Source organism: Pantherophis guttatus, chromosome 4, assembly GCF_059756535.1.
Source record: "Pantherophis guttatus breed Tessera chromosome 4, ASM5975653v1, whole genome shotgun sequence".
In the NCBI taxonomy this organism is placed as follows: domain Eukaryota; kingdom Metazoa; phylum Chordata; class Lepidosauria; order Squamata; family Colubridae; genus Pantherophis; species Pantherophis guttatus.
Genome location: NC_142066.1, coordinates 128,726,646 through 128,740,132, shown reverse-complemented (window position 1 = coordinate 128,740,132; position 13,487 = coordinate 128,726,646). Strand labels below are relative to the sequence as shown.

Sequence of the window (13,487 nt, the reverse complement as noted above, 5' to 3'; positions counted from 1 at the left end):
ATAACTCTGCTTCTAACTGTATGCTGTATCAGCTCTGGGATTTCTTTTCCAAATCCCACATACTTATATATGGAAATGTGACCACGGACACAGCTTTAAGCATACCATTCCATGCACAGAATCTGAGTGGATAATTTTCAAACTAAATGAATAGGCAAAATATTTGTAATGGTTGTTATTATTAAAAAATCTTTTAATTAAAAAAAAATTAGTAAGAACTTTCACAAAAGTATTTTCTACTTACAGCGCAGTAATTAAGGCAAACAACATTAATACAGTGCTTGAATTCTTTTATTGCATTTATTTAAACAAGCAGCAATTATTCCTAAGTGCATTACATAAAAAGTATTCCAAATATCGGTAGGGGCAAATTCCAGACCTGTTGGGTGCAGCTTCCATTCACATCAATGCAGCAAAGCATGGAAAATGATTGAGAGTATACAACACTATCTTTTGGTGGCTCTCGCCTGGATTGTGAAATACCATTGCGGAGAATAACGGCTACATTCTTCCACAAAGTGCATAGATTATGGAAATCTACATTTCTTTCCCAGGTTTATCCAGTCATAATTCTGTTAGCAGGAATGTAAATTGCTTAACATTTGTTGACATGGTTTAAATTACAAAAACACAATGCCCATAAAAAGCTCAGTAACAGTCTTCCTCAACCTTGGCAACTTTAAGACTTCAATTCCTTACTGGCTGGGGGATTCTGGGAGTTGAAATCCAGTCATCTTAAAAGCTGCCAAGGTTGAGAAACACTGCTCTATAATATAATTCAGGAATCCAGTGTATGTAAAATACATTTTCAGAATTCAGTACGGCTCACTGATACATTTTGAATCCTACTGTACATAGATTGAATATGTAACAAATGCATAATCTGATGTTTAAATAATTCATATAGCATCATGATCTCTGTTGCATATAAGAAAATCCTAGATACATGCATATGTAAACGTGTGTAAACTGTATACACACACATACACAATATGTAAATGTATATAAGAGTATATCCAACAGAGCCATACAGTTTGTTTAGAAAACAAGTATTTGCTTACCTGAAGGCATGAATCTATCATGCCTTAAACCAAAGGTATATTTCCAGGGACTGCCTGCACAGGGCAACTGCCTGATCCCAGACAAACCAACAACTGTATTAAGCCATTGCAGATGAGCTACATTCACATATTTGTACAGTAAAGTGTATTTTTGCCTTTAGATCTGAAGTGCTGCTCAGCCCTAATACCTATTTATGCAGTCATGATGGCAGAACATCATCTGATGCCAAAAGCCATATTCTACCATCCCAACGTTCCCTGTTTGCCCACCAACAAGAAAAATAATTATAAGTTTTCAAAATCAGCCAAAGTACATTCACAATTCCAAGTATAAGTAATTGGGGGAGGGAGATACATTCATGGGTCCAAATTAACAACTATTTTAGCAGAAACGTGACAGTGATCTGATATAGGAAGTGCATATCTAAAGTGGAAAAATGGGGAAGGAAAAGAAATTTCTAGATAAGGCTTTGCTCAGACAGAAAAACTAAAGGACTGAAGTATAAAGATTGATCAGACACATGGTTCTTTTGCCAACTATTACTTATAACTATGTTGTGGCTTATAATGCTGTTCTAGAGGTAGGAGACATCGATGTAAACTGAGGTAAATAAAGTCCAAATTTATTTTCAATTCCTGCAAATGTGGCAACAGCCAGTTTGTAACCCCCAACATGGTCAGGGTTAGGTGCAGGGAGGGTGATTCTAGATTTAAGCACTGGTTCAGATCCTGCTGGTTTTCTGCAATAAAAAAAAATTTTTTTTAATGCAACCTTTAACTAAAATACCTTTGAAAACAAGTTCTTTCTGTAACCCATGCCCATTTTTCTCTTTCCTCTTACTAGTGATCCATACCCCCAGATCATAGAGTAATTTGAATATTCACTTTGAACTCTGAAAGTATGTTTTTGCTCTTTGATACCACATTCATTGTCTAGATCTCTCCCACTAAAACAAATTAGTTAATGTAAGGTACTTACACTCCTCCAAAATCAATGTAAAACCATCGCTGCAGTAGCTCATATGTCACTAGGGTTACTCCAAATTGAGGGGATGAACGAAATACACGAGCTGAAAGTAAAATGAAAAACAATCATATTAACATTTAGGCTTATAGAAACACTCCCATCCCTTAATAAATGCCCTCAAATGTTACCTGCAGCTCCTTTCCAAAAAGCCCTTGGACCTTCCTCTCGTAAGATCTTTCCAAAGCAATCAATGACACCAGTGTAAGTTGTTTGTCCTGCCCGGGCTGCTACCTGTAACCTTGTCTTTATCACATCTGCAGGTGTCACTAAAGATGCAGCTGGCATTCCTGAAGAAAACAAGGGAAGAGAGGAAACCATTTTCAAAGGAGTCACTTGCATTCTCAGTTGGATGCAATTTCATATGATTCACCTAAGAATTTTGACAAGTAAAATCCACATTTTAATAAAGCTTTTTTTTTAAAGGAAGCTATCTATTAAATTCCCAGTGGAAATAACAAGACAGAAACATATAATCTAAATCACCAGCAAGACTGAGTCCAAATATGTAAGATCATGCATCACTTCTAAAGATTCCTAACATGTAAGTAATCTTTAAATGTTAAAGAACTTAATACAATGTTGAATTATATACCACACCTTTGAAATTTGATTATGAGAAGTTGTAGTTGTATCTAACACAGAGGATGTAATTATTTGAGAAACTGAAAAATGAAATTCTAGATGTCTAGGAATGATTGTCAGACATGTGTGAACTGTTTTGGTAAAGGCAACATTAATCAATACTAAAGGCAATACTAATCAAAAGATGCACCAATAGGTATTATTATGTCAGAGATTATGTGATATTTTACCACAATGTTTTATATTGTTAATATTATCACAGTAAATTCATTAGTAAACCAGTGACTATTGATAAGCATTAAATCTAATCTACATTTTATTTCTTTCTTCTTTCTTTGTTTGTACTTCTAATTTTTTTTTAAATTAAAAATTGCTCTATAACCACTCCCTGCTTAAAATTTGTAAAAAAGTCCTCCAGGAAAGATAATTGTAGCAGTCACCATAAACTATTTTACCAAACTATTTAAAAGCCACTGATAAAAAGAAAAAATAGGCAGTCCTTCCTAAAAAAGTGGGTTAATAAGTAAAGAAAACACTTAGAAATGCTCCTGGATCTTAAGCCTGCTCTTGCATGGTTATAAAAATTGGTTCACTCAATTCTTGTGGATGGGAAATTTTGCTTGGTTTTGAATATGAAATAAAATATTCTACTGTTCCATTTAACACTAGAAAAAATTCAGGAGAATTTTTTGCTTTTTTCCTCTCTTTCCATCTGAATATGATCATGATTAATATTTTTTGTATCTTTTTGTTTGCCTCAACTAAGAGAAAATATTTGTGAAGTGAAGAAAAAATAAATAAATAAATTAGCATTTCTTTGTCCTGCACGTTGAACTCATCCAATGCATTGAGAAAATATCACAGTTGGCTGTATTTTCAATTAATGAATCAGAAATACTTAAAGCATATTTAAACTAGCAAGTTTAAATAGTTTTGAAGTTTTAAAATAGGACTCTTCTGTGATTTCTATTATATATCATCTGCGCAAAGTTCTGGAAATCAGTCTTTTCTTCACCTTGCTTCTTAATTTAGGTATGTAGCTTATTAGAAGTCTGGACAGAAACAGAATGTTGTACATAGGAACATATTTCCCAATTCAAAAAATAGTAAAACTCCCAATTTAATTGTGTTTTGTATTTCTACGGCCAGACACATATATTTTAACATCTAACATCTTCTGCAAAGTCTTGCTGGATGACTATTGCTGGCAGATAAACAATAGAAAGCAACAAAGATTTAAAACATGAACTCCAAACCAGTTCCTATGTAGCATGTCAATGGAAGGCAAAAAGCACATCACATCTAATAAGTTTAGGATGCCAATCAACATTTTTTGAAAATAAATATAATGCAGTTTGCCATATTTAGAACTGAATAGGGAGGGGGAATAAAAAATAAAAGATTGTACAGTATTCCGAAAACACTGTCTCTTCTTATTTTATTACTTTTCCATTCTGCAGCGCTTCCAAACCAATGTGGTCAGACAAAGATGCATAAATCTCCTTTGCTTTTCCCCCCTCCTCCTTCTCTCTAAAGCTTAATAATTCTGTAACCTTTTTCATCCAAACCACTATGGTTTGGCTACAGAACACAATCTCACTTTTTTTTTAGTAGACTGCTTTGAAAGAGATGTAAAAGTGTGTGTTTATCACTAAAATAAGAACTGCTTGTCCATTCTCCAAAACCAAAAGAAAGAAAGAAGAAGGTACTGTGACTTTTCACATTTAAAATCCGATGTACGCTCTTTTATGTACAAGAACCATTGCTCTTAAAACTTAAAACTTTTTCACAAGCAATTATTCTGGCTTATGCTTATTAGAAGCTGGACTTTAACAATTTGTTAACACTTGAAAATACAGCAAGACATATGTCTGTTCACAGAAATTGTGCCATCACATAAATGTGGTTGGGATAAGAGTTAGTTGATGTCCGCAAATGTTTCTAAGATATTCCCCTTGTAGAAATCAGCAAGTGCAATTAACTTTGTGATGCCATGGCCAAACATTTTGTTTTCTGCTGAATTACCAACTACATCTATCAGGAGGAATTCCACAATTACAAACCAGGAGTTTTCAAACCACATTTAACTGTGTTGCTATTAATTGACTTTAATTCCTGTAAAGCAGAGATTACATAGAGAACTAAAAGCATACTAAACACACACACACTCACACTCACACACACACACACACACACACACACAAAACCCAACACTCCCTCCCCCCAAATGAACTTCTTCTTTCACTATTACATTAATGGTATATCCCGAACAGCTTCTTGAAGGTGACAGGTTGGGATCTAGAAACCTGTCTTCAAATCCCAATCTGATTATGGAGTTCAGTAGATGACCAATTCATCAACTATCTTTACTGATGTTCTCACTGTTCTCACTGTTCTGAGAATATTTGAAATGTTGTGGAAAGATGGCTCCTTATTGGTGTCTTGCAACTCCAATCCCTGATGATGAATTCACTGCCAAATCTTGTGTGAAAGTAAGCTCTATGATCTTCCTTTTAAGCAACAGCATGAGTCAAGAATTGTAGTGGTATCTTGTATCACTTTAACGGCTACAGCCAATAGCAGATAATCTACGAATCAGTCAAAAAGCCAATTTGGCTTCATGGAATAATTGATGTAACAGATTCTAGAGCAGTGTTTCTCAGCCTTGATAACTTCAAAATGCATGGATTTCAACTCCCAGAATTGAAGCTGGCTGGGGAATTCTAAGATTTGTACTCTACACATCTTCAAGTTGCCAAGATTGAGAAATACCGAGTCTGAGTACAAAAACCTGCCAATTAAAAAATAACAAAGACAATCTAGTATTCCAAACTATTCAGTATTTTTTGTCACAGAGCTCAAAAGTTGAAATATCCAGGAATTAATGCCTGCATTTCAGAAATGAGAAAACAAAAATGCTTCTATTGATTTTTTTTTTTTCCATTTAGAAGACAGAATGTAAAAAGTTCAGGAAAACATGTTTTTGAGGGCAGTGGGCAACACGATGCCAAAAAAAAAACAACTGATTTCTGATGATTCTATGACTCCCCTTAGCAGAATCACAGCAGGACAGAGAAAAAGTATTTACTGTTTTCCTTTTCATTCCATGCAAAAAAGGCATGGTTTCTCCATAGCCATTACATTTCTATTATTTATCATAATAACAGGAGTTTTTCCTTTCTGAACCCATTAGAATGCAGCATTTCAAATATACTGTCTAAAGTAGCTCACCCACTGTTACTTATACATGATAACAATCACAACTTTTTTTATTTTATACATAACTTTTCTCTTCCTTCCCATAAAACAGAAAGTAGCTAAAATCAATGTCATTGAGTATCCTTTTCCCTGTCACTGTACATTCTTGAGACATATTTGGATTTTATCATAAATTGATATTTAAAATTTTGCTAATATTACAGGTGAAATGTCTTTTTCAGTCAATTTCCCCTCTCCTACTCATTGCCTGTATCATTTCAACATTTATCTTATTCAAGCATTCAGAAGATTATTCTGTATATGCACCAGAAGCCTAGTGGATTCTGAACATAAATTCAGTTTTTTTAAAAAATTCAAGATATATAAATATATATATATACATCCAACACAAACCTGGAAATCAACAAAAGGTGCCCCCTTTTGCTGATAGTCTCTCAGTATTGCTGACAAGGGCATGCAGATGATTATATTGTTGGTGGGCAAGTGAAAGAAAATGCAACAGAACAAATGCTGGTGAGAAGGCTTCAGGAAATACTGCATGTCAAATTTTTCAACTTTCAATTTCAAAACATTGGGGGTGCTCAAAAAGTTGTGACATGCCTTGGAGCATATATTACAAATATCTTGTAAAGATATTTTGGTTATTTTATCATAGGTCAACAAGCATGGCACAACAGGTAGGGTTGATCATTCCTGAAATGACCATATTACATTACACAGTAGTAGGTGAGGGCTGGTGTTGGCTAATCGCCAAGAGCTAAGAAGAGTCAGACCTAATTCACAATTGATTGGAGAACCATCAGGATATTGCAAGAGACCAAGGTCAAATGAATATAAAAAGATTATATAATATATTGATAGAAATAGATTCAGAAACGGAATTAGTTAAGGACTGTATGATAAAATGGGCACAAAACATTCAGGAACCAATAATGATGGAAACTTGGGAAAAAATATGGGTTAGAAATGTAAAATTTACGCAAGCACAAAATTTAAGAGAAAATTTTTACAAAATGTTCTATAGATGGCATTTAGATCCTAAAAAGTTGGCTTGTATGTATCCGAATTTGCAATCGAAGTGTTGGAGATGTGATTGTGATGATGCCACTTATTATCATATATGGTGGACTTGTAAAAAAGTTAAAGCATTTTGGATTAAAATATGGTGGATTATCCAAAATATTCTTAAAAAGAAGATAAAGTTTACTCCACAATTGTTTTTGCTGGGTATAATTACAGATTGTATGGTTATAGAGACTAAATTGATTTTAAATTTAATAACCAGCAGCTAGACTTCTGGTGGCGCAATATTGGAAGAAGGAAGATTTGCCTACTATTGAAGAATGGACATTAAAAGTAGCGAATCTGGCAGAAATGGCAAAAATTTCAGCATATTTGAAAGATCATTCACAAGAAAGAAATATATCGAAATGGAGAAGATGGATTGATTATATTCAAAACAAATATCGGACTAAAAAGTATCAAATAGCTTATGAATGAATAGAAAAATTAAGAGTATTAATATTTAGTTAAGTAAAAGGCGAGTTAAAGTGTGAAGGGGGGGATAGGAATCCTTAGTTAATTAGCTTAGTTTAGCATATGATTGTTAATTGTTATACCCTGTATTTTGTTCTGGGAAGTTCGGGGTGGGGGTGGGGAATAAGGAAGAGAGGGGAGGAATGGGGAAATATTTGTAAAAAATTTTTTTTTCTTTTTGTAAAACTCTTTAATAATAATAAAAAAAGGATATTGCAAATATCCTATAGGCTAGACTGGAAAATACAAATAAACTGTCCTGGAAGAGGCAATGACAGACCACTTAGAACTGTCAAGAAAATTACATGGCTGTGTCCACACAGTCATCAGAGGTGGAGCTTGATTCAAGAAAGTTTTTACCTTTTCAACATTACTACTTACTAGTCCTCTTTTCCCTAAATCAAAATAAATCTTCTAAAATCTCATGTTTATTCTTCTGTTGATACATCATCATATGGCCCAAAAGTCTATAGTTCATATTATATTTCATCCAAAGATATACCTTATTATGCCAGTTAGATTTAACTGACATATAAGGTGGTGATAGATAAATGATGATAGATAGATAGATAGATAGATAGATAGATAGATAGATAGATAGATAGATAGATAGATAGATAATATGATTATGGCTAATGATGTTAAATTATTTTATATAGAAACATATCCATCACCTTTTGGGGTAAGCTCTTTATGCAAAAGTGCAATAAAACAGTACGTTGAAGAAATTAAAGCTGTGAAAAAGGGAAGAGGAAATTGGTGAATAGCATTCATTGGTGAATGCTATTCACCAAAAGCATTCACTACACATCTCTGTATCTTTTTAGCCTTCCAAACCATCATTGCTTCCACCATGTCTGTAGTCCAGTTGCTTTTCATCCCATTCTTTTGGGGATTTTATTAACTACATTCACATGCTTTTCTCAGTTTTCCTCTTCCACCAAATTTTTGTCTTATATTTACACTTTCATGCATTTTCTCTGTATGAGAATATTTTTGTATTGATTATTCACTTTTGTATTCACTTTATATTAATTTATCATATTCATTCTTAACTCTATGTATTTGTTTTATTTTATTTTATTAAACTTTCTTTGATTGTTGTTGGTCATCTAGAGTTGTGGGAGTCAGATGGGATACAACATTAATAAATAATACTTTTTTACTTCTGACGTACATTTCATTGCCATATAACAAATCTGGCTCAAGCATGTTAATAAATATTTATATAATATATGAATAATATATATAATATAATAAATAAATAATCTTAGTAAATATGAGGTATCAATATGCAAATAATACCTCATTGTATCATACAATCTATTTATTTAATAATCTATTTAATAATTTGCAAATTATTCAGGTTTTTAATGATGGATCCTGATAGGTTCCAGACGGAGCTTGGGCCAATTCCTGATGATCTGGCACACAACTCGGCCGAGGACCTGGTAGCTGCCTGGGATCGGGCGGCTGGTGGGGCCTTGGATCGAGTCGTGCCTTTGCGGCCTCTGACCCGCTGTCGATCCCTCACGGCTCCTTGGTTCACCGAGGAGCTGAGGGAGATGAAACGCCGGAAAAGACGCCTAGAGAGCGGTTGGAGGGCCAGTCGCGCTGAATCTGACCGAACACTGGTAAGGTCGCATATTAAGACCTACCTAGTGGCGATAAAGACGGCAAAGTGTAATTACTTTTCCGCCTCTATTGCGTCATCAGGGAATCGTCCGGCAGCCCTGTTCAGGGTAACCCGCTCCCTGCTCCATCTGGGAGCGCGGGAGGATCCCTTGGAAGGCAGGGCGGAGGATTTCGGACAATACCTGTATGACAAAATCGCTCAGATCCGGGGGGACTTGGACTCTGACTGGGTAGATCAGGGCAGGGTGACGAGGAATAGTCTTGAGAATGTTATCTGGGAGGAGTTTGATGCTGTGACTCCCGATGATGTGGACAGGATTTTGGGGAGACTTAGTGCGGCCACATGTTTATTGGACCCGTGTCCCTCCTGGTTGGTACTGGCCTCCCGGGAGGTTACACGAGGCTGGCTCCAGGGTGTTATCAACGCTTCATTGAGTGAGGGTTACTTCCCCGCGGCCTTGAAAGAGGCGGTGGTGAGGCCTCTCCTCAAGAAGCCGTCCCTGGATCCGGCAATATTGGCCAACTATCATCCTGTCTCCAACCTTCGCTTTCTGGCGAAGGTTGTTGAGAGTGTGGTCGCGCGACAGTTTCCGCAATTCCTGGAGGAAACATCCTATCTGGATCCGTTCCAGTCTGGTTTCAGGCCTGGGCACAGCACGGAAACGGCATTGGTCGCGTTGGTTGATGATCTCTGCAGGGCTCGGGACAGGGGTTGCTCTTCTGTTCTGGTCCTGTTAGACCTCTCAGCGGCTTTTGATACCATCGACCATGGTATCATGCTGCACCGGTTGGAAGAGTTGGGGATGGGGGGCACCGTGTTACGGTGGTTCTCCTCCTTTCTCTCCGACCGGTCGCAGTTCGTGTTGACAGGGGGGCAGAGGTCGACCTCGAGGCCTCTTATATGTGGAGTGCCTCAGGGGTCGGTCCTCTCGCCCCTCCTGTTCAACATTTATGTGAAGCCGCTGGGCGAGATCATCCGTGGCTTTGGGGTGAGATACCATCAGTACGCTGATGATACTCAGCTGTACATCTCCACCCCAGGCCACCCCAATGATGCCCTTGAAGTGATGTCCCAGTGCCTGGAGGCTGTACGGATCTGGATGGGGAGGAACAGGCTCAGGCTCAACCCTTCCAAGACTGAGTGGCTGTGGCTCCCGGCATCCCGATATAGTCAGTTGACTCCATCACTGACTATTGGGGGAGAGTCTTTGGCCCCCACAGAGAGGGCTCGCAATCTGGGAGTCCTCCTGGATACACAGCTGTCCTTGGAGGAACATCTGACGGCTGTAACCAGGGGGACCTTTTATCAGGTTCGCCTGATCCGCCAGTTGCGGCCCTTTCTTGATCGGGATTCCCTGTGCACAGTCACTCATGCCCTCGTGACCTCTCGCCTTGATTACTGTAACGCTCTCTACATGGGGCTCCCCTTGAAGAGCACCCGGAGGCTCCAACTGGTCCAGAACGCAGCAGCGCGGGTAGTGACGGGAGCAGCATGGCGCTCCCATGTAACACCGCTCCTGCGCGAGCTGCACTGGCTCCCAGTGGTCTTCCGGGTGCGCTTCAAGGTGTTGGTTATCACCTTTAAAGCGCTCCATGGCATAGGGCCTAGCTATCTCCGAGACCGCCTGCTGCCACCGACGACCTCCCATCGACCCGTGCGCTCCCACAGAGAGGGCCTCCTCGGGGTGCCATCAGCCAAACAATGCAGGCTGGTGACCCCCAGGGGGAGGGACTTCTCTGTGGGGGCTCCCACCCTCTGGAATCAGTTGCCCCCTGAGATAAGGAGAATCCATGACCTCAGTGCCTTCCGCCGTGCCCTTAAAACCTTCCTTTTCCAACAAGCCGGGCTGGCCTAATTCTTTTTAAGTGTTTTTAATTGTTTGGTTTATTGTTTTAATTAATGGGGCAAAATTTATATATATTTTTTTAACTGTATTTTAATATTTGTATTTGATGTTTTTATTTGGCTGTTCACCGCCCTGAGTCCTCAGGGAGAAGGGCGGTATACAAATTCAAAAATAAAATAAAAAAATAAATAAAATAAAATAAATAATTAAATACATCATTTGCATTACATCAAATGCAAATACAAATACATCATCATAATACATCATTTGCATTAAGAAGTAGAAGCACCTTAACATCCTCAGCTGATAAACCTCAATCCTCACCATAAACATTACCTGCATATTTATCCATATATACATTAAACAACTAAGGAAACTTCACCCATTGTTTTATTTTCTACTCAATTTTTAACTGCAGCATTTATTCTCAATATATTCTACCCAGAAATCAACCGTACTGCACAAAGCATTATAAATTTCAAATTTGTTCCCTTTACAAGTAGTCCTCAACTTATGAGAGTTCTTTTAGTCACCGTCCAAAGTTACAATGGCAATGAAAAAAGTGACTTATGACCATTTTTTACACTTATAACTGTTGCAGCATCCACATGATCACGTGATCAAAATTCAGATTTTATTGATTTATTGATTTATTGAATTTGTATACCACCCTACTCCCGAAATCATTAAATCATTAAATCATTAAAATACAATTAAATAATTGGCCTGGAAAATGAAATTTAAAACATCCCAAATTCATAAGACAAATTTAAAATTTAAAAATTTTAAAAAACAGTTTAAAGAGAGGTTAGGCCAGGCCGGCCTGCTGGAAAAGTAATGTTTTGATGGCACGGCGGAAAGCGTGCAGGTCCGGGATCCTCCGTATCTCCAGGGGGAGCTCGTTCCAGATGGCGGGTGCCCCCACAGAGAAGGCTATCCCCATGGGGGCCGTCAGTCGACACTGTTTGGCCGACAGCACCCTGAGGAGCCCCTCTCTATGGGAGCGTACTGGTCGGTGAGAGGCTACTGGTGACAAAAGGCGGTCTCGTAGATACCCCTGTCCTAAGCCATGGAGCGCTCTAAAGGATGTAACCAAAACCTTGAAGCGCACCCGGAAGACCACCGGGAGCCAGTGCAGCTCGCACAGGAGGGAGGTCACATGGGAGCGCCCCGTTGCTCCGATAACTACCTGCGCAGTCGTATTCTGGACCAGCTGGAGCCTCTGGGTGCTCCTCAAGGGGAGCCCCATGTAGAGAGCATTGCAGTAGTCCAGGCGGAAGGGGAGAGGGCATGAGTGACCGTATTTAACGAGTCCTGATCCAGAAAGGGACGCAACTGGCGAATCAGGCGAACCTGATAAAACACCCTCCCGGCCACAGCCATCAAGTGCTCTTCTAAAGCAGCTGTAAATCCAGGAGGACCCCCAGGTTGCGAGCCCTCTCCGTGGGGGCCAACGACTCACCCCCAATAGTCAGTGATGGCACCAACTGACTATATTGGGATGTCGGAAACGACAGCCACTCGGTCTTGGATGGGTTGAGCCTGAGTCTGTTCCTCCCCATCCAGATCCGTATAGCCTCCAGGCACCGGGACATCACTTCAAGGGCATCATTGGGGTGGTCTGGGGTGGAAATGTACAGCTGGGTGTCATCAGCGTACTGGTGGTACTTCACCCCGAAACCATGGATGATCTCACCCAGCGGCTTCACCTAAATGTTGAACAGAAGGGGCGAGAGGACCGACCCTTGTGGCACCCCACATACAAGGGGCCTCAGGGTCGACGTCTGCCCCCCTGTCAACACTGACTGCGGAGAGGGAGGAGGAGAACCACCACAACCTGATGCCTCCCACCCCTAACTCTTCCAGCCGGTGCAGCATGATACCATGGTCGATAGTATCAAAAGCCGCTGAGAAGTCTAGTAGGACCAGGACAGAGGAGCAACCCCTGTCCTGAGCCCTCCAGAGATCATCAACCAATGCGACCAATGCCGTTTCCGTGCTGTACCCAGGCCTGAAGCCCGACTGGAACGGATCTAGATAAGCCAATTCATCCAGGTACTGAGGGAGCTGTCGTGCTACCACACTCTCAACAACCTTTGCAAGAAAGCGAAGGTTGGAGACTGGACGGTAATTAGCCAATACTGCTGGGTCCAGGGAAGGCTTCTTGAGGTGGGGTCTCACCACTGCCTCTTTCAAGGCAGCGGGAAAGACACCCTCACTCAGAGAAGCATTTATAAATTCCCTGGAGCCAGTCTCGTGTAACCTCCCTAGAGGCCAGCACCAACCAGGAGGGACACGGGTCCAATAAACATGTGGCAGCATTCAGTCTACTCAGTATCCTGTCCACGTCTTTGGGAATCACAGAATCAAACTCTTCCCAAATAATATTCTCAAGACCTGCCTCCATCCTCTCCCCTGAATCTACCCCGTCAGAGTCCAGATGTTCCCGAATCTGAGCGATTTTATCATACAGATACTGTACAAAGTCCTCGGCTCTACCCTCCAAGGGGTCCTCCCGCGCTTCCTGAAGGAACAGGGAGCAGGTCACCCTAAACAGGGCGGCCGGGCAGTTATCTGATG

General features: G+C 39.7%; 1 protein-coding gene across 6 annotated transcripts in view; it reads right to left on the bottom strand.

Moving 5' to 3' along the window:
* Positions 1-273: 273 nt before the first annotated feature.
* Positions 274-13,487, bottom strand: part of SLC25A13 (solute carrier family 25 member 13) — a 153,612-nt gene continuing 140,398 nt past the window's right edge. For all 6 annotated transcript variants that reach the window (XR_015734049.1, XM_034402107.3, XM_087892760.1 and 3 more), the window contains 3 exons: positions 2,217-2,375; positions 2,041-2,131; positions 274-1,801 (listed from right to left, as the gene is read on the bottom strand). Coding sequence is in view for 5 of the 6 variants with exons in the window: in XM_034402107.3 (XP_034257998.2) it covers positions 1,624-1,801; positions 2,041-2,131; positions 2,217-2,375 (428 nt within the window). In the remaining variant the exon portion in view is untranslated. The remainder of the gene's footprint in view (positions 1,802-2,040; positions 2,132-2,216; positions 2,376-13,487) is intronic.